The sequence below is a fragment of the Felis catus genome, chromosome D2 (assembly GCF_018350175.1).
Source record: "Felis catus isolate Fca126 chromosome D2, F.catus_Fca126_mat1.0, whole genome shotgun sequence".
In the NCBI taxonomy this organism is placed as follows: Eukaryota; Metazoa; Chordata; class Mammalia; order Carnivora; family Felidae; genus Felis; species Felis catus.
Window position 1 is genome coordinate 53,796,754 of NC_058378.1, and position 22,097 is coordinate 53,818,850.

Here is a 22,097-nt window from a genome sequence, read left to right on the forward strand (position 1 = left end):
ACTCAGGAAAACAACATAATTAACTTAAAAATAGGTTTTAAAAGTCTTGAATGTTTGCACTTGAGAAATCTCATAGTAATTAGAGCAGGTGGAAGACAAGAAGAGTTTTGAGTGTGTTTTAAATGGAATTTGAGTGAATTTTCAAGGACTTTGGAGGCCAAACACATAAGCTCTTTTTATTTCATTTAATTAATTTTTTTTAATTTTTTAAATTGTTTTTAATAGTTTTGTGGAATAAAAACAATCATAAGAAAAGTATATAACATGTATATATACAATGCTGGTTAAAAATAAAAAATTACCAGTACCTATATTCCTTCCTATCACGCAAGGCTCACTCCTTGTTATGTCCACACTTCTGTAGTATGGACACATTTCTCTTTTCTTGATAGTATCAGGACTATTTTCTACTCATTAGCTTTCATTAGAATCATTCAAGTGATTCATGAAAGAACAAATAGAGAAAAACAATTCCTGTGACAATAAGACAAGAACTGGAAGAAAAGGAAAGAGGAGATGATTAAAGAGAATGGATGGATGGATGGATATTTGTGAGAAAGCTGTTTCCTGAGGTCGAATGAATGTATGTAAAAAGGGAGTATATACTTTGGAAAGAAGAAAGGATATGCTGGCAGACAGGTAAGTTAGACAGAGTCCTCAAACTCTAGAGCTATTGGCACTATCAGTTGTGGATTCAGTTGCTGTCTAGAGCACGTGAGGAAGAGAGAGGCAAGAGGAGGGGCAGCCTGAGTGTGAGGGGAAAAGGGCACTGTCAACCATTTAGTTAGTCATCATTTGGGACACATCCCCTAGACTGAATGTCCAAGAGTATGAATCTCATATTCTATTCTACATAGAAGGATCAATGCCCAGTATCATTTTATTGCTGGCATTGTGGGGGTTGTTTGTTAGTTTCTTTTTTTACCATGACACATAAAGTGCCATAAACACTGAGCAAGTGTTGAAGCAATGAGACCAAGAATTGAAAATACGATAGTAGGAAACTGAGTAGTATCTTAGAAGAAGGAGAAGAAAAGGTACTGCAAGTAATTTAGTGTAGTCGGGAAAGAATAAAAGGGACTTATAATTAAGTTTTATCATAAAATGCATTTATTTAGTTTATGACTATAGTTTACATCACTCTTTTTTTTTTTCTTCCAGGAGCCTTGCAAACAACAATCTCCAGACACTCCCAAAAGATATTTTCAAAGGCCTGGATTCTTTAACGAATGTGTAAGAGGACCTAAGAAATCACTGATTAATTAATTCGCAGTTGTTAACAAAGAAGCCTGGTATTGAGGATTAGAATTCGTAACTGGCTTTAAAATTAAGTTAGAATTTTTAAATTTAAATTTTAAATTTACTTGAACTAATGTTGGAGCCTTCTATGGTATTTCCCACTGGAAATTCTGAATATATGGTGCCCAGGCATTCCTTTGACAAAGTGTGTGTCCTCTGGGAGGTAGTGCTGATAAGGGACTTTGAGGGTGTGGGAAGAGGAGGCCCAGAGTGAAGTTTCAAGATGCCTTTTTTCACATGAGTTCCAGGAAATGGGGCTACAAAGGAAAAACATAAAGGAGTCTGGGAAACTGACCGAGTACAGATGAAAGGTTACACCCATGGGTTGGTCAATCAACAGAGAAATGGAACAGGAAGTGGGGGAAGGGAGGCAAGTTTGCCTTTTCTCTAGTTAGACTGAACAACAACTCTAGGCTTAATCCCCAGGAATTTGGCTTAAGCCCCAGGAAGGGAATGAACTTAATTATTTTTGACCCTTTTTCAAACAAAAGAGCTTTCAAACTTTGACTTTTAAGCTTCAGAGTGAAAGATCTTTGTAAGGAATTTGTATATTTTGCTGTAAGCAAAGCAAGTAATATACGCCTAATCCTCTCAAAAGCAATTTAGCTTCATTAAGTGCTTTCCAGACATTAGAAGGGTATTTAAATGTCATAAGATAGATACAGGAACAAATGAAAGAATATATGAAACCAAAAGATTTCTTCTTATCAATTCAGGTACTTTGCTATAGAATATACATTCAAAACAAATTTTCTCCAATGACAAAAGATCTAAGTCAAGTATTTTCTCCTAAACCTAGTATTTAACTTCAAATCAGTAAGCTAATGAAAAACTTTCTTTGTTCCTTGTGGTATTTCCCCAGCCCCTCCTCAATGCCTAATACCCCAATTCCTGAATGATGGTTTATTTCCAAGAGAGTGCCAGAATCAGGACACTTCCAAGAGAGTCTCGGACAGACCACAGTTATCTGTTCTGGTTTACAATCACCCAGAAAAACTGATACTCATTATTCTGGGTCAGAGTATTCTTGGGAGATGAAGTCAGTCTTGGGAATGTCTTAGAGGTTAGATGATATGCTATGACAGACTTGGGGATACAGCTTATTTGGGCACCATCCTTTGGCCCATCCTGGTGTCAGCCAACACTGCATACTAGAAACAAAACAAAACAAAACAAAAACCCAAAAAACAAACAACAACAAAAAAACCCACTTGAAATTGGCTCAACCTCTATGGAAATCCCATAATGGATTTGGCCTCTTGGGCCTACTCTGAGATGCCCAAATCAAGAATTATCTAAGAAGTACAAGGATCCTTGCCAAGTTGTCTTTTAGTGGATTCTTGGTTTTCTTGAATGTATCCCTCCAAAAGCATTTTTAAATGCTTCAACATTTAAAAATTACTCATGTGCTGTGTGAACACTAGGCAATACCTATCTTAGGAATTCCGTGTGACCAAGAAGGGTTTTAGGAAGGACCTGGAATTTCCAAACAAAAGCAATGCAAATAAACAGAAAACTTGGTGAGTTGGGATCATATGTGGAAATTTGAACTACCCATGCTGTATAGTTTATTACAGACATGAGTTGTTGTATGTCTGAGTTAACTCTGTTGTGTCGAAGTAATTTCCTATTAAAATTCAATTTGTAGACCATGGAGTAGGATCAGAATGAATTACATCTGTGAGGAAGAAGAAAAGCAAATAGCTCCCTTGATTTAATTAAGTATGATATAATAAGCACTGTATTCTATCCTCTAGACCTGCGTTGTCCAATATGGTAGCCACACATGTGGTCACCAAACAGCATTCATAGTGTAACTGAGGAACAAAACTTTATTTTTTTTTTATTAAAAAAAAATTTTTTTTAACGTTTATTTATTTTTGAGACAGAGAGAGACAGAGCATGAATGGGGGAGGGTCAGAGAGAGGGAGACACAGAATCCGAAACAGGCTCCAGGCTCTGAGCTGTCAGCACAGAGTCCGACGCGGGGCTCAAACTCACGGACCGCGAGATCGTGACCTGAGCCGAAGTCGGCCGCTTAACCGACTGAGCCACCCAGGCGCCCCAAGGAACAAAACTTTAAATTTTACTTAATTAAAAAAAAAATTTTTTTAATGTTTATTTATTTTTGAAGGAGAGAGACACACAGTGTGAGTGGGGTAAGGGCAGAGAGAGAGGGAGACACAGAATCTGAAGCAGGGTCCAGGCTCTGAGCTGTCAGCATAGAGCCTGAAGCAGGGCTAGAACGCACGAACCGCGAAATCATGATCTGAGCCGAAGCCGGACGATTAACCAACAGCCACCCAGGCGCCCCTAAATTTTACTTAATTTTTTAAAAATTAAGCCAAAAACTAAATTTAAATGAGTTCAATTATGGGAAAATGTAATTATGTTTGGAACGACTTGGATGTGTGAAACTATTGTTTCCAGCTATAAATTTTATGAAATCTAAATCCATATCACACACTTCTGATGAAAATTTAGCATCCAAATTGAGATATACTCTAAGTGTATAACACACTAGACTCCAAAGACTTACTATTTTTTAAAAATGTAAACTATCTCATTAATAATGTTTGTATTGACTACACATCTAAATAATAATATTTTGTGTGAAATACTAAGCAAAATATCATTTTAAAATAAATAAAATATATTGTTAAAATTAATTTCACCTATTTCCTGTTACCTTTTTAATGTGTTTATAGAACATTTTAAATTATGTATAGAGTCCACACTATATTTCTATGGACACACAGCTCTAGACAGAGCTGCCTTTGATCCAAGAGGGAATAACTTCTGAGGTTCCATTGACTGGGTAGCAATGAAGGGTGCACTGTGGGAACTCTCTGAACTCAAAGTGAATTGTCAATCAGGTTTAAGGTAGATTATGGGGCACGATGTAAAGCCAGGTAAAGGCATTTTGCATGTGTTAATTGCTGAAGTAAAGTCATGCCTTTGGAGGTAGGACCCTCATACAGCAAAATCAGCTGAAATTTGTCTTTCAGGGACCTGAGAGGGAATTCATTTAATTGTGACTGTAAACTGAAGTGGCTGGTGGAATGGCTAGGCCACACCAATGCAACTGTTGAAGACATCTACTGCGAAGGCCCCCCAGAATACAAGAAACGCAAAATCAATAGTCTCTCCCCAAAGGATTTTGATTGCATCATTACAGGTAATGGATTCCAAATGATTCCACCTCATAAAGTTAAAATAAGGGCTACATTTTATGTGTGTGCAGGAATTGATATTTTTTATATCTTTAAAAACCAACTGACCGATTTAATTTTTAAAATACTATAAAGCATTAAAACTTTGTGTGTTTAAAAGCAAAGTAAAATTATCATTTTACTATTTCTCTTAAATAAATGTATTTCTTATGGACATTTGAGATCTAGCCAAGGAACAAGGCATTAGCACAGTTATTCATCATCATTTCCTGTTTTTGCAGAATTTGCAAAGTCTCAAGACCTGCCTTATCAATCACTGTCCATAGATACTTTTTCTTATATGAACGATGAGTATGTGGTCATTGCTCAGCCTTTTACTGGAAAGTGCATTTTCCTTGAATGGGACCATGTAGAAAAGACCTTCCGGAATTATGACAACATTACAGGTATGAAAAGCCTGATTGTATTTTGAATAGAAAGTTAAGCACGTTGAACCAAGGGGAACAGAAAAAGACAAGTGGTATAGGGGGATGCTTTGGGCAGGCTTAGAGTCATTTAAACCCCAACTGTACCATTTACTAAGTGACTTGGGGTTGTTCCCTAAACCTTAATTTCCTGACTTGGAAATGGGAATAATAATACCCAACTCACAGGGTTGTTGTTAAGATAATGCAATCATAAGATAATGTGATCACATATTCAAGGAGCTCAGCACAGAACCTAGCCTAGTAAACACACAATAAAAGGTGGATTATTTTTCCAGGAAAAATATTGGACCAGGAATCATGAGGTTTAATCCAGGTTCTGCCACAAACTAGCTGGGTGAACCACTCACCCTCACTGGGCCCTCCCTTTTTCTTAACTATAAAATAAGGATGTTACTTTAGATCATTGAATCTCAAGCTTTGTTGCACAAACATGACTCCTACAAAATGTTAATGTACTCCTAGTGACAGAAAGGGTTTTTGGTCCAATATATCTGTGAGCTATATCTCCCTCTTAGAGATTCATAATACACAGTAAAGACCCTGAGAAGTCTGGCAGTAAGACAGGCTCTTTAAAGTGTTTTATGCATTTAATTTGACATTGGAAACCACCTTTTTTCCCTGAAAACTTTTACTTAGGTGCCCTCTTAAGTTTTGTTCTCATTTCAACAACTTTACAATTTTTAAATAAGTGAGAATATGGGGCCCCTTCTGAAATAGCTTTAGCTTCTAACGTATTTAAATCTTAAACTTTTCCATAAACTTCTCCATAAACTTCTCCCACCTTTTTGGGTGGGAAGGGTCATAATTAGATTTTGTGGGTGGCCACAAGCCCCATCGCTCATAGGATCAAGACAGGTCTGGGGCTGGCTTGAGACTGAGGTGCCCAGATGAAGGAATCTTCTTCAAACTGAAGTTGTCCCAGAAACCTCCTTCTTTCTCAAGGTGGAAGGTCATGCTTCCCTTTCTCCCCAAAACCCCTCAGTTTTCCCATGGGCTATTGTGCAGCTCTGTGCAGTTTAGTTCAGGTTCTTCTTACCTGGAATAATTCATCATTATTCCAGATGAATCTTAAGATGAACACTTGAAAGAGAAATGAATCACACATTTGCAGACTTTCAGAGACTATCATCTCATCTAGAATTGACGAATATATGCCAAATATGCAGTTACTATGACTTCCCTTACCCCAGACAGATATCGCTAATCAATCATGGTGCTCTTGCTTACAGAGTGCAGACAGGGCAACAGAATCCTTCTCAACATAATTTTCCAGGAAGTTTTCCAATCAATCAGTCGATACGGTACGTGGTTGAAATCTAGTGGACATCCCTGATCTGGTCCAAACTCTCATTGTATAGAAGAGAAAACTGAATTTTAGAGAAGTAAAGTGATTTTCCTGAAGTCATACAATCAGTTGAGCCCTTGAAAGGTCACAAATAGAATAATTTCACCTATTAGTACAGAGTTGATGCAGAATTTATTGCCTCAGAGCCTTTAAAGTTGCAGTTAGAAAAGGCGTGGGCCCAGATTTGCCCCACTCTCTTTGGATTTCTTAGAGCCAAGCTCCTACTAGTCAACCAGAATTTACTGATCAAACTCTCATCAAACTCTTACCAAAAGGATACTGAGCTGGTCCACTGATCCCATATTGTTTTCTGAGATTTCCCAAAATAACTGTTAAGAGTATCACCCATGACTGTACCCCTCTTCCATTTTTCTCAAAGATTCCTCTTTCTTCTCTTCTCTCCTGCCACCAAAACTTCAGAAAAATTACAAGTGTCATCTTTTTCCTTTCTTAGGGGAAAATTATGTTACTTTTAGAGCAAGATTCAATTCACAATTAGAACAGACCAATTACAGTTAGAACCATGGGCTACCCAGATCACTGCTCAAGACTTTGTAGGATGGTCTAGAAACTTGTGGGATCCTAGCCCAAGTTGGAAGCCCTGGAATAGCTTACCTCCTCCCAGCTTGGGTTAAAAGCATAGAGACTCTGGTAGACCTGGGTTTGAACCCCAACTTTGCCTTCTCTTAGCAGCACTGAACCTCTCTGAGCTTCAATCTGCTCATCTGCAAAAGGGAGAATAATAATATTTATCTCTTAAGATTGTTGGGAATTTTTAATGAGATGATTTGGCAAAGCACATAGTTGGTGCTCAATAAATGGCAGTTTTCACTAGAATTACTATAACTCATAATATGTCAGGGAAAGCAATCCTTTCTTTCTGTAAGAAGTGAGAGGAGGAAACTCAGGCTGTAGCCATATGTCCTGAATGTCAAGTGCAGGTTGGATGTGACATGACAACTCAGGTGTTGGTAACAAGGCCTCATGAGGCACAAAGGCACAGAACGTCAGGATCCTGCTGCCATTGGGTCTTAGAGATTGGCCTTGCCTGTTCAACCAAGGAAATCTCTTATTTCAGGCTGATTTTGGTGGAAGTTGTATGGCCTCAGCCTGCATGTTTACATGCTGCAAAAGAGGATGGCCATCCAACTAATCTCTCATTTGTCTTTTCCCAGGCACGTCCACTGTAGTGTGCAAGCCTATAGTCATTGAAACTCAGCTCTATGTTATTGTGGCCCAGCTGTTTGGCGGCTCTCACATCTATAAGCGAGACAGTTTTGCAAATAAATTTATAAAAATCCAGGATATTGAAATTCTCAAAATCCGAAAACCCAATGACATTGAAACATTCAAGATTGAAAACAACTGGTACTTTGTTGTTGCTGACAGTTCAAAAGCTGGTTTTACTACCATTTATAAATGGAATGGAAATGGATTCTACTCCCATCAATCCTTACATGCGTGGTACAGGGACACTGATGTGGAATATCTAGAAATAGCCAGAACACCTCAGACACTCAGAACGCCTCATTTAATCCTGTCTAGTAGTTCCCAGCGTCCTGTAATTTATCAGTGGAACAAAGCAACACAATTATTCACTAACCAAACTGACATCCCTAACATGGAGGATGTATATGCTGTTAAGCACTTCTCAGTGAAAGGTGACGTGTACATTTGCTTGACAAGATTCATTGGTGATTCCAAAGTAATGAAATGGGGAGGATCCTCATTTCAGGATATTCAGAGGATGCCATCACGAGGATCCATGGTGTTCCAGCCTCTTCAGATAAATAACTATCAATATGCAATTCTTGGAAGTGATTATTCCTTTACTCAAGTGTATAACTGGGATGCAGAAAAAGCCAAATTTGTGAAATTTCAGGAATTAAATGTTCAGGCACCGAGATCATTCACGCATGTGTCCATTAATAAGCGTAATTTTCTTTTTGCTTCCAGTTTTAAGGGAAATACACAGATTTACAAACATGTCATAGTTGACTTAAGCGCATGACACACCAAATTCTGTGGCTGCCATCAGAAACTTTCTACAGTACATGATCCGGACGAACTCAATGCATGATGACTCTTCTTATCACACTTGCAAATGAATGCCTTTCAAACATTGAGACTGCTAGAACCAAGCACTACCAGTATCTCCATCCTTAACTGTCCAGTCCAGTGGTGTGGGAAGTTACCTTTTATAAGACAAAATTGAATTGTGTAACTGTTCTTTGCAGTGAAGATGTGTAAATAAGTGTTTAATGGTATCTGTTACTCCAAAAAGAAATATTAATATGTACTTTTCCATTTATTTATTCATGTGTTCCAAAACAACTGCCAAATAAAATGTTTACATTTTCTTTCATATCTCAAAGGTAATTATTTACAATTATTTTATTCTTGGTGATGGATGCTGAGGAAATAGCTTTACACAGTAGGGTTATATTTACATCAAGAACTTAGGGTGTGAATAGTAAGTGATGATGAAACACTGATATTGATTACCCAAGATATATGAACAGGTTAATCAGCTGATTTGGAACATTCAAGGGTGTTTCCAAAGGTCACGGCATTTAAGAACATTTTGTGGCGAAACGGCGAAGAATTAAAAGCAGGGTAGAGAAATTTGCTTATTACAAGAAGACTGATTTAAAATAAAGAATCGTAAGACCCATCCTTTCCTATCTGATAGCTCTAGCTAAAAAAAAATTATTCAAAGAACCTATAGAAGAAACCAAACTCAAGAATCTGAATTTTAAAAACCCTATTTAGGGACTTTCTAAATGTCTGACTCTAGAATTATCTGAGAGCTGATATAGATTGGTAAACCTTACAGTACTTGCCTCAAATTTACCCAATATGATGGCCTCTTAATCTGATCAAGGATGCTTCACTTCTAGACATCAGTTTGGATGTTACTGACATGCCACAGAGTGTCCAGGAGGCGCATATTTGATTTTCTAAATTCTTGCTCCTGGATCACATGGTTTGTTAGCACCTAGCACAGTGCCTGTTATAGGGTAGGCTCTCAAAAACTGCTTTCGAAGATGCATGTGTGTCCTCCTGTTATAATACAATAATAAACTTCATAAGTCCCTTTGATCTATTCGGTCCTATTTATTGACTACCTATTAAGAACAGGGTGTTGTTCCTGTGGTGCTGGGGAGGAGAATTGAGGAGGAATAGGGCATGGTCCTTGCCCTTTGGGGCCTTAGACTAACCGGAGGGTTAGGACACAGAAACCTACAGAGTAAGCCCTGAGTGCCAATCATCATCTGAATATTCTGATTATAAAGATCATGGGAGTATCAAAGATGAGTTCCTAGAGGAAGTGGTCCTTGTTTGAAGTTAAAGGGGAGATACGGTTTCAAAAGGGGATCACGGCAGAGGAGCTGTTTCTGAAATGATTCCGTGTGAAAGAGTTTCCCCCAACTTATTGCTCCCCACACTCTTTTTCCAAATGAATGGGGAGCAGAGAGGGGTAGACATCAACCCCACTGCCAGCACATATCTGGCAAACTTAATGGACCTAAGGTACACACAGTAGTTACACATTTTCCAGGAAGCGACACCTTGGGGCGTTATGCACAGGAACCAGATTCCTTTGCCACATGGGGAAGATATTAATTGACATTAGAGTTATGGGGGGACAAGAAGTCTTACCCACTCCCGATCTGTACACAGGGAGACAGGCCTTTGAATGTCTTATTTTTTTCAGTTCCCTTTTTCTATAAGTAGCGTATATACTGTTGAAGAACACCTACTTTGTACAGACTGCGTTTAAGTCCTGCCTTGCCATGTGCTGGCTTTGTCCACAGGCAAGTTACTTAAGTTCTCTGAGCCTCAGTTTCTTCATCTGTAAAGGGATAATAATGCTTACTGCAAGGACAGTGGAAGGATGAAATGAGATAATGTGCACTTGGTGGACTGAATTTTCCAAATACGGCAACAAAATTTCCCATCCTACATGTTCTGTGAGAACCATGCCCTCACCCCATCAAGAGGTGGTACCTAATTCCCTTATCATTAAATCTGGGCAGGCTTGTAATCAATAGAATGTGGTGGAAATGATGCAGTTTGAATTTTGGGCCTAGATCACAAAAACAAGGAACCTTCTGTCTTGTGAACTGGGACAATCGTTTCTGGAGCCCTGAGCTACCACCTGCAGGATCCTACTAGGCTGAGGCCACCATTCTGAGGAAGTCAAGGCTTTGATCAACAGCTCTGGCTGAGGTCCCTCCTAACAGCCACATCAACCACCATCCTGTGAGCGAGGATGCCTCTGGGTGATTCAAGCCCCAAGCTGTTAAGTCACCACCAGCCATCCAGTCTTCCCAGCTGAGGCCCCAGACAAGCAGCTAAGACAAGGGACAAACCATCCGCATGGTACTGGATCCAAATTCCTCACCCACAGAATCTATGAGCATAATAAAATTGTTTATTTGAACATCTAAGTTTTGGGGTGATTTTTTTTATACTGCAGCAGTGATCAGAACAGCACACCAAGTACTTAACACAGACCCAGCACAAGTCAGCACTTACCAAGTGCTAGTTAATGGGCTCCACACCCGGAATGTTGCGTGCTTCGGGGTCATGCTCTACCTTATTACCTTAATGTAACCCACGGTCGTTTCGTTTTTAAAGTCTATCTCCTGTTTTCAATACATTGCCAGTGTTCTAACTGTGCCAGGCCCTCTGCTGAGTTCAGGGATGCAGAGATGAAAGACCTCGATTCTTCTCTGTTTTCATAGAAGCATTATTAGCAAACCGACTCTCTGATTTACCTGAAACCTGAGACCCGGAGCTGTGAAGCAAGCCAAGTGAGGCAGGCTACAATCCCGGCCTCTGGACACTCAATTCAGATCTTTCTTCATCACATGGTGCTACCTTTCAACACCTCACCCTCCAGTCTGAACCTGGGATTGCAGACAGGGATGAGGTGAGGAGTGAGAAGGCTGACAGAAATTCAAGAAAGACTGAGGAGGAGGACACATGGTAGGGTCCACTCTCACTGCAATTGGCCAGTCCTTTCTCAGAGTTGCTCTTTTCACCTGTACCCTTCATCTACCTTACACTGTACAACTCTGCCCCCTCTCCAGCCATAGATGATTGGACCTGAAGTGAACTCCTCATCCAGGGTTCAACCCGGATGCTGGGCTGGGCTCAGCCTGAACTGATCTAGTTCTCTCTCCTGGATATTTGGAATTAGGACAGCAGAAGCTGGGTCAATTAGCCACAGGCACTGGAATTGTAAAATGATCTTAAATCAGGTCCCCTCAAAGCAGAGGGATTTATTGGGGGAGTGCTCTCATGCTATACCTGTAAGGGAGTGAGACTAGGGCAGGGGAAGATGCCACACAAAGATGTCCTTTCAGGAGAAGTTAGCTTCAGCCTGACTCCACCACGGGGAACTCCAGAGTGTGAACTGTAGCACACAGTGTGTCCTGCCTTGAGGCAAGGAGGACAGACGTTCATACCCCACCCCCCACCTGATAGTCTTTGACCAAAAAGTATGGGGCATAACGTCTCAGACATCTCCAGCAATGAAAGTCCCTATTGGCTAAGGACAATTCTCAGAAAAGTATGCAAATGTAAGCTGATATAAACTGACACCCATGGCTGCTGCAGGATGGGTGCTTCAACCTAGTAAAGAGCGGTTGGGTGGGAACCAGTGAAAGATGCTACAGGGACAGTCACTGAGGTGCTAAAGACACCATTTTGGAGCAGCCATAAGGGCAGCAAAAGAGCAGAGGAAGCTGGTCTGAAAAGTGAGAAGAGAATGACATAGAAGGTCAGAGAGAAGAAGGGGTGAGAAACTACCTAGTCTGAGGGGGAGAGGGAGGAAGAGCTAGGAGAGAGAGAAAGGAGAGGGAGAAAAGGTAAGAAAAAGAAGAGAGAGGGAGGTCTGGTGTCCCAAGTCAGGTCGCCTGAGAACCAGACTCTGAGAAGTACTGAGAATGTACACACATTTATCAGGTAGTACCCTTGAGATGACACCTGGCAGGGAGAAGAAAGGAGAATTCGGCAGAGAGCAGCTGTGCTGTGGTGCAGTTCCAATAAAAGTAGCACTGTAGGGAGCCAAGACGCTCCCTCTCAGGTGTCCCAAGTTGGAGCCAGGGCCCCACCAGGTCTTTACACCTCCATGTTGATTAGTTATTGGATATGGGCTGAAAGAACGAAAGGCTGTGTTTTAACCACAGCAATCCCCAAAGAGGGGAGGAAGCAGAGGCTGTCTCTGGGAGTCCTCCCAGCAGCTGGAAAAGTAAGTCTTTTATGTCTGAATAAGGATCTGAGCAGCACAACACAGCATCCACCACAAGGGGAAAGAGGGGGAGAGAGAGAGGGTGCGAGAGGGAAGCAGCCCAATTCCTAGGGATTGTCCATTTCCCGCAAATACCTCATTACATCCAATGGCACTCCCTGCCCCTGAATTCCTTGACGTAGTTCAGTAGCCTTCTAGTAACAACTCCACCTCCACCATCACCACACACACACATTTGGCTTTGTTCCAGATTAGTTTGACTGGGTTTCTGTACTTGCCACACAATTATCTTCACCTAAGTCAGAATGTTTAGGCACAGTTACTGAAATGTAAATACAATGCGGAGTACTAGATATTCCCATCTCTTTTTCCTCTGCTATTCAAACTGTGTGATTTCTATTCATCTATCTTCAAGTCCACTGACTCCTCTGTCATCTCTGACCTCAAATTTCTTTAAAAGGTAATATTACTTCAGCTAGATCAGACCTGCTCAACGTTTAAAAAATATTTTAATGTTTAAAAAATTTGAACCATGGAAATTTAAAAAATCTCCAGTGTATTTTAGGCCAATGTCTTTCCATTGTGTTGTGGACCAACATTTTTGGAAATTAGAATAAAAATGAATTACCAGAAAAATGATCAAATGCTTCATTATTGTGGTCACACTGCTGTAAGAGATTCTCAACATTTCCTTTCTTTTTTATTAAAAAAAATTTTTTTTAACGTTTATTCATTTTTCAGAGACAGAGCATGAGCAGGGAAGGGGCAGAGAGAAGGAGACACATAATCCAAAGCAGGCTCCAGGCTCTGAGCCATCAGCACAGAGCCCGATGCAGGGCTTGAACTCATGAACTGCAAGATCATGACCTGAGCTGAAGTCAGAGGCTCAACTGACTCAGCCACCCAGATGCCCCCTCAACATTTCCTTTCAAGTCCTGTACTCAATCCATCCCAATTTAATTCCAAACTCTTCCCAGCCTGGCACTAGATGTGGTCCTAGGACCACATCTGTAGGTATCTGAACTAGTCAATGAGAGCTAAACTCTCTCAACTCAGTTCTTTGTCGATTTTAGTGTGGGATATAGAGGCATTTATTTTTATTTTTTATTTTTTATTTTTTGAGAGAGAGTATGCCCTCAAGAGTTGGGGAGGGGCAGAGGGAGAGAGAGAGAGAGAGAGAGGGAGGGAGGGAGGGAGGGAGGGAGGGAGGGAGGGAGAGAGAGAGAGAGAGAGAGAGAGAGAGAGAGAGAGAGAGAGAGAGAATCTTAAGCAGGCTCTAGGCCCAGCTCAGAGCCCAATGCAGGGCTAATCTCATCACCGTGAGAACTTGACCTGAGCCAAAATCAAGAGTCAGAAGCTTAACTGTCTGAGCTACCCAAGTGCCTTGGATATAGAAGCATTTTAACATGGTTGCTGTCATTGGTATAGTGCACCCAGGACCACCGCAGGCCTAGGAAGACCTACAGTGGTTCCAATAAAGTCCTAAAGGTGGAGTTCAAAATCTGGCCAGCTTCTCCTTCTACTCCTGCACCTCTGTTTCACCCACACTCCCTTTATGCTCACAATTTGCCACTCCCTGTTTATCTGAGCACATAGTTGTTTCTGTGCCCATGCTACCCCAACTACCAACAATGGCATTTCCCAACTCTTCTACCTTTTGACATCTTAGTCCTCATCCAACCAGTTAGATGTGGATTCTCCTTTCTTAGCCCATGTCTTTTACCATGAGCAAGGCTCATAATTCATCCTGCCTTACATTATGGTTGGTTGTTGATCTATACATCTCTCCACAGGTTACACAGCCCTGCAGATCAGGACTATGTCTTAGGCATCTGTGATTCTTCTATGCCATCCTGCCCTCTAGCCCCTGGAATAGTCCTGCTTTGTAGAAACTCCATAAAGCTGGTAGAAATGAAATAGCTTTAAGCCTACCAGCTTCAGCCTCCCTGTTTTGCATATCTGAGAAGCAGCCTCATCCCCTACAGCAAATTCCCAGTCTCACAAAGAATCCTGGCCATGGAAAACATAAGAGACTCTTAAATATAGAGAGCAAACTGAGGGTTGCTGGAGGGGTTGTGGGGGGTGGAGGGAATGGGCTAAATGGGCAAGGGGCATTAAAGAAGACACCTGCTGGGATGAGCACTGGGTGTTATAGTAGGGGATGAATCACTGGATTCTATTCCTGAAATCATTATTGCACTATATGCTATTTAACTTAGATGTAAATTTAAATAAACAAACAAACAAACAAACAAACAAATAAATAATCCTGGCCATGGATTACCCCCAAAGAACACACGTGTACAGGCCCACTTTCCTAGGGGTAACTGGGGTGGTCTGGAAGGTAAAAGAAACACAATTTATTTCCTGAGTAAATCCTTATTCAAACAATTTATTTCCTGAGTAAATCCTTAGGCAAATCTACCTAAAACCTGATCCACAAAAATGAAGGACTGGAACTAATTTAATTAATCCATAGAGACCCAAAGAACACGAGGCTTCATATTAACACTTTCAGAAAGTCTATGCCCTTTGAAATTTTTATCCCCAAGAGGGATCCACGTCCATGGTCAGCACTACTCAGAGATGCCTCAAAGGGAGCATCTTCCCCAGCTGAAGCTTTTAACAATAATTCTCAGCAAAACTGTGTCCCAGAAATTAGTCCTTCCAACAGTGCCAGATCCCAGGACAACTGTCCTTTGTCCTTCATTCCCTTAACGCTGTCCACCCACACATATTTAACAGTTCTTAAAAAAACTTTAGGAATTTTAACATTTTAATTCAGTATTATGATTTATATTTTAACATTTTAATTTCATTATAATAATAGGTGGCACTTATTGAGTACTTACGATGAACGAGGCACTGTATTTAAAAAAATTTTTTTTAACGTTTATTCATTTTCTGAGAGACAGAGAGAGACAGAGAATGAGTGGGGAAGGGACAGAGAGAGAGGGAGACACAGAATCTGAAGCAGGCTCTAGGATCTGAACTGACAGCACAGAGCCTGACGCACGGCTTGAACTCATGAACCGTGAGACCATGACCTGAGCCGAAGTTGGACGCTTAACCAACTGAGCCACCCAGGTACCCCTGAGCCAGGCACTATATTAAATGCTTTTCTGTACTGTCATTCCATCTTCTAGGATTCTGTAATAATAGCATTGTTTTACAAATGAGAGAGCTTAGTCTTAGAAAAGCTAAGTAACTTGCCCATATAGCCAGTTAAGAAGGAAAGTCAAGATTCATTTTGGATAGTATCCATCAATGACATCATGGCATGCTATGAAGTGCTTAAAGACAAAACACATATTAAAAATTAAAAATTCAGGACTGTGTAAACTGCAGATAGACACCCCAATCAAGAACCTTGAATGTTCCAAGTAACCTAGGACTACTGATTGCTATTTATACCCATGTACACAACAAGCTCAATTTGATAGAAAACATTTATTGAACAGCTACTATATGCAAAGTGCTATGAAAAATGATATGAAGGAAACAAAATGAGCAAGAAGTTCTCCCTCCTTTTAAACAATGCACATGCCTCTGGAGTTTGTTTCTAAAAGGCAGCATGTAAAAACAATAAAAGAGGCATCAGTAAGTTCTACAGTATCTAAAGGAGAAGTGAAACATGACCCACGTTTTCTGGCCTTTTGCCTGTAAATCTATCCTATTTGGTGACCAGAATATTCCTCTATTTAGAGCCGCAGACATAGTGATTAACAACATGTGTTTTAGACTCAGGCAGATCCGCGTTTGCATCTCACTGTGGCTACTTACTAGTTCTATGACCTTAGACAAATTAATTAATCATCATTTCACCACCCAGGCTCCGATCCCTGAAGGGAAATAATGGTCAGGATTCTTTTGGTTATAAATTGCTGAAATCCGACTAAACCAGTTTAAATATGAAAATACATATAGCTTCAGAAACATTACCAGTTACTCAGGTGATACTTTCATAAATCTGTTTTTCTCTGACTCTATTGCTGACTTCTTTCTAAGCCAGTCTCTCCTTTCATGGCGGAGAGATACCCATCAGCAGCTCCAACATGACATCTTGCCAGTAGCCATGCCCAGTTGAAAGACAGTGTTCCTTTTCCAGTAGTTGTAGCAAAAGTTTGGGGCTGAGGCTCATTGGCCCAGTGCCCATCCCTGAAGCAATTGTTTTGGCTAAGGATAGAAGGCTCTGATTGGCCAAGCTTGGGTCATATGCCCACTGTTGGAACCTATGGGTGAGAACCATGTGCAATGACAGTGAGGTAAGGGTGATTCCCTAAAGTAAAACTGTAATGCTATTAAAAAGAAAGAAAAGATGCTGAACAGACAAAACAACAAAAGTCATCAGCAGGAGGTGTGGTCTCTATCGAGAATCTGAGTTTAGAGAGCCAGAGTTCCCAGGGAAGAAGCTACACCCTTTGATGTTTCTAGAATCCCTTCACTAAAAGGTTTCAAAGAGTCCTTCCAGCTCTTATTTTGCAAAACTTGACAAAATATAATCTCCCATCTTTGTCTATTATTCATGATGATTCACTGTAACAATTTCTATATACATTTTTAAATGGTGTTCTCGCAAACATTCTGTTTTAAAATATTTAAACTGATATCCTCTGTTTCAGAATGATGTTTTCCCAAGTGAAGTCAGGCTGCCAATTCTGATTTAGTGGCCACCCATCCCTGGAAGATGAGATCAAGCATTCCTAGATCACTTTTTGTTCCCCTGGATGTGCTTCCGTTTCAGATCAATCTTCATCTGGCAAGGGCAGCTCTCTCCTTACTCTAATCACCTTGAGGTTGGCTTGAAGATTAACACCTTAGAGGCTCCCTACTGCTCAGGACTTTTCCTGACTTAGTTTATCCACAGGTAACTAGCCATTAGCTGGAAATTATCATAGATCAATCTCTGCAGAGAAGAGAATGACATAAAACACTGACTTTTGTTAATAACGGTTCCCTGACCTGGTTTTCCCCCAGAATCACCCAGAAAGCAAACTAACTACACAGGTTCCTGGGACCCCACCTCAGAGCCACTGAAAGTGAATCTTCAAAGAACAGGACTTAGGAATTTTTATTTTTAAACATTCCTTAGGTGATTGTGATGTTGCTAACCCATCAACAGTCTACTAACTGGGCCCCTGCTCTAAATAACCACATTGAACTGACCGTGGCATGTTGGGAACACCAAGCCTGTGGTTACAAAAGTTGGCCAAAAGCTGTAGAATGTACTAGCTTTAAAGATTTCCCGAAACCAAGACACCGAGTCTCCTTTGGCCTCAGTTTTTTCTATAAGATATTGGAACTGAGTCAGGTCAAACTAAAGGTCTTTCAGCTCTGAAAAATCTGTAACTTTCTGTTATAATGGGGGGTAGGGAATAGCTTGTAAGTTTGGAGATCTTGGCCCAATACAACCACCTTTATAGTTTTGTGACCTTGAGAAGTCACTTTCACTCCCTGGGTCACAATTTCTTTTCTTTAAAAATTGGTTGGAGTACATGAGTTATAATTCTAAGATAGCTGTAAGATAACAATTAAGCCTTAGATAATTCTCCAAAATAATCTGTTAATGTGTATAGTATGAACAAGCTGAGGTTGATCACAATTTCCTGTTGACTTGGGTTTGCTGGCTTAAGAGTCTATAAGCAGCATTTGGTATGTTGGTGTTTAATGGATATGACATTTCATTGCACCAAATGGGAATGGAATATTTTTAGCACAGAATTCGCTAAGTTTTAGTAAAGAGGGCTTGTTCTGTGAATGGAGTGTGAACAAGCAAAGATACTATTTTAAAAGACCAAATATAACCCCCCTCCCCATCACAAAATAGTCATATGTGTACATATTTTCACCACAGAGCTTGAAGAATTTACCCCTTTTTGTATTTTCTAAAAGGCAGTATTCCATCTACTTTAATAACTATGCTGGCTCACACACGTTCCTCCTGTATTTGCATGGCCTGCATACTTATGATTAGTAGGCTAGAAGGTGCCTGGGTGGCTTAGTCAGTTAAATGTTGGACTCTTGATTTCAGCTCAAGTCATGATCTCATGGCTGGTGGGGTCAAGCCTGATGCTGGGCTCTGCACACTAAACACATGGAGGCTGCTTTGGATTCTCTCCCTCTCTCTCTCTGTCCCTGCCCCTACTCATATGCGCATGTGCATGTGCTCTCTCTCTCTCAAAATAAATAAATAAACCTTAAAAAAAATAGGCTATCACACTCTGCACTGACAATGCAGAGTCAGCTTGGGATTCTCTCTCTCTCTCTCTCTCTCTCTCTCTCTCTCTCTCTCTCACACACACACACACACACACACACACACACACACATACACACATGCTCTGAGTCTCTCTCTCTCTCTCAAAACAAATAAACTTTAAAAAAATTGGGCTAAAAATATTGTTAATGATTGAAGGCAATAATAGTAGCTACCATTTATTGAACACTTACTATGTGCAGAACATATGCTATTTCATATGTATTTTTAGCCATTCAACCTTACACCAATGTTATTATTCTCAGCATTTTCTTAAGAAAAAATGGAAGTTCAGAGAGGTACAGAAGCCTCCCCAAGGCATGTAGCTAACAGACAGCAGACAGCAGGGTTCAAACCAAGTCTCTCTGCAATCAGAACCCTAGTGATTGACTTACACTGATGCACTTATACTGATTGTTATCAGTCAGGATAAGGTGGGTTATTTGGTCATACTTTGGTGGCACTCAAATACTACTGGCTTAAAACAATAAAGACTTATTTCTTGTTCACATTACTGACAGCACAGTTCCAAGTCATCACAATCTGCATACACGGATGCATGCATTGATGAGATAGCCACCAAATGGGACATTACTACATCAGAGGGGAAAAGAGCCATGGCAAAGTATGCATGACTGCTACAACTGGTTTTGGAATTCTTTATCTGATTTTTAAAAACTATTTTCATTTTCCCCCCACCCTTTTTTTTTTTAATTTTACAACCATGCCTGGCTGGCTTGTTTTATTGGAGAAGGGCATGTGGAGTTAACAATGTGAATATAGTTGGGACCTGTGGTCCGGAAGAACACCCTCCCCTCCCCATACATACAAACTGTCCCAAATAAAAAATAACCAACTATGGGAGAGCAGCTAAGACAGCGACTGAGGGTAGGGAAGGGAACATGGAACCCAAGGGCCACAGGAGAAACCATGCATGGGCTGGGAGGGCCCAGAGGCAGCCTCAATATGAGTAACGTGAGTGAGAGTCTCTCTACCTTCCACATAGGTCTATATAAATAGAAGTTGTTCACCTTCCCCTATTCTCCCCTCTGCTCTGTGCTGCTCACTGTGGCCCCAGCTCCTCTGTTCACATGTGGGCAAAGGAAAGGGATGATGGGCAAATCATCACTGAATTGTGATCAGACCCACACATTCACCAGCTCTCGCTGGTGAATCTTTTGTGCGTTACAGGATTCTTTATGTGCTCACTGAGTGCCTGGGGGTCCTTCCGCATCTGTTCCAGGATGAGCTGCATGGTGGGGTCACTCATTATCTGCTGCACCTCTGGCATGTGGTGTCAGTTGTGCTGGGCCATCATACGGTGTTGGTAACTGTCCGCAGCCTCCTTACAGTTGGCATCCAGTTCTAAGGCTTTCTGGTAGACATCCATGGTTTTCCTGTTGTGCTTCATCTCTTCTAGGGCAGATGTTTTCCCTGTGAAACCCTTGATGGAGGTTGGCTCTAGCTGGACACATTCCTCACAGTCCCTGAGCACTAGCTGAGACTCCAGGAGTTTGGTGTAGCAGACAGCTTGATTGCTGTACAATTTGGAATCCCTTGGGTTCCGTTTGATGGCTTCTGTATAATGCTTCACAGTCTGGGGATCCTCCCTTTCTGAAAACATTCATTGCCTTTGTTCTTCTCCTCTATAGGCCAGTCACCCTTGCTCCTTTCTCTGCTTGTTGGCATTTCTTTTTTTTTTTAATGTTTATTTATTTTTGAGGGAGAGACAGAGACAGAGAGACAGAGTACGAGCAAGGGAGGGGCAGAGAGAGAGGGAGACACAGAATCAGAAGCAGGCTCCAGGCTCTGAGCTGTCAGCACAGAGCACAACACAGGGCTTGAACTCACAAACCGTGAGATCATGACCTGAGCCCAAGTCAGATGCTTAACTGACTGAGCCACCCCAGTACTCCTGCCTGTTGGCATTTCTTGAGCACATCTGGGGTTCAGTGCTCTGCCAAAGACTTGTTATAGAAATGGGTGGCATCCTTGTACTTTTCTTCTTTGAAGTAGGCGTTGCCAACTCGAGCATAAGCTTTGGCAATCTGTCGATATTCTTCTTGATTTTCTCATTCCACTTTGATGGCCTTCTCACAAAGCTCTAGGCATTTACTGTAGTCGCCCTTCTCGGAGTACACAGATGCTTGATTGGTCATGTAAGTCCTGTTGGTGGGGTCCAGGTCCCTGGCTCTGTCGTAGTGCTTCAAGGCTGTATCAAAGTCTTTCTTCTTGTAGGATTCATTCCCCAACTCCTTCTCTTTCAGTGCCTGCTTCTTATTCTCTGGAAGATCTTCTTCCATTGGCTCTGGCTTGGTATCCTTTTTGGGAGGAGGTAATGGTGGAGGTATTGCACCTTCCTCCTCCTCATCCATACTGTCCCGATCGACTCCCAGGAGGACACTGAGAGTCTTCATGACCTGGGGATCTTGCAGTTTCATGCCCAGGTCAGATGGCTTGTTTCACAGCTGCTCTATCATTTCCTGGTAGGTAGGATCAGTGAGCATTGTCTTTGTCCTGGGATCACTCTCCAACTTCTGATACAGATTGGATATGTTGAAAGGGTTCATGGAACCTCCTCTCTGCCACCTGGGCCTCCATATTCTGTAAGCCCTCTTTCAGCTGAGATTATTTGCTTCATGTTATCAACCTTCTTTGTAGGTTCACTTGGCTTCTTCAAATCGGTTTAAGAACTCAAGAGCTGCTGCTTTTTGTGAATAGCCCTTGCCTCCATCAAGCTTTAAGTCAATGGTTTTATAACCATCCTCATAAGCCTTCTGGCATAGGCCACTGAGCAATTGCTATAGAGCATGTGGTTCTGGGGATCTAACTTAATTGCTTTAGAGCAGCACTATAATGTATCATCAATGTTGCCAGCTCTCAGGGCCTTATTGCCCTTCTCTTTTAGCTTATTTACCTGCTCCATAGCCTGGTCCAGAACCGCATTGAATCGATTCTATCCACTTCACATTCCCAGTTCTTAAGAACTATTTGCATTTAATATGTAGATAACTTTTTTAAAGGGAAGTTTTCCCCAAAATGAAGCTTAAAAGGGCCTAAGCTCCCCCCACCCCACCCCAGCCATCTCTTGGAGATGTCACTGTTGGTTTGATGAAGATTTTACTGTCTTGTCCTCCTAATCTGAGTCCAGTATGCCCTGTAGTCATCAATGATATGAGCCAGATGGTCATGTTTATAATATTTACACTGGTGTAGGGGCAAAGTGCAGACCACTTTTATATACACACATCTGCCAAAAGGTTCTTCCATGACA

The 22,097-nt window shown here is 41.1% G+C and overlaps 1 protein-coding gene, 1 long non-coding RNA gene and 1 pseudogene across 6 annotated transcripts in view; 1 reads left to right on the forward strand and 2 right to left on the reverse strand.

Annotated features, from left to right (window-relative positions):
- The window catches only part of LGI1 (leucine rich glioma inactivated 1), a 39,397-nt gene extending 29,990 nt beyond the window's left edge, over nt 1–9,407 (forward strand). For 3 of the 4 annotated variants that reach the window (XM_019813556.3, XM_019813555.3, XM_003994222.6), the window contains 4 exons: nt 1,162–1,233; nt 4,308–4,477; nt 4,754–4,918; nt 7,481–9,407. In XM_019813556.3, the coding sequence (XP_019669115.1) occupies nt 1,162–1,233; nt 4,308–4,477; nt 4,754–4,918; nt 7,481–8,316 (1,243 nt within the window). In that variant the 3' untranslated portion in view covers nt 8,317–9,407. The remainder of the gene's footprint in view (nt 1–1,161; nt 1,234–4,307; nt 4,478–4,753; nt 4,919–7,480) is intronic. The other variant, XM_019813557.3, reaches the window with a different exon arrangement.
- The window catches only part of LOC123380858, a 194,410-nt gene that overhangs the window by 29,434 nt on the left and 142,879 nt on the right, over nt 1–22,097 (reverse strand). The window lies entirely within an intron of this gene.
- LOC101094880 lies at nt 19,690–21,883 on the reverse strand (annotated as a pseudogene).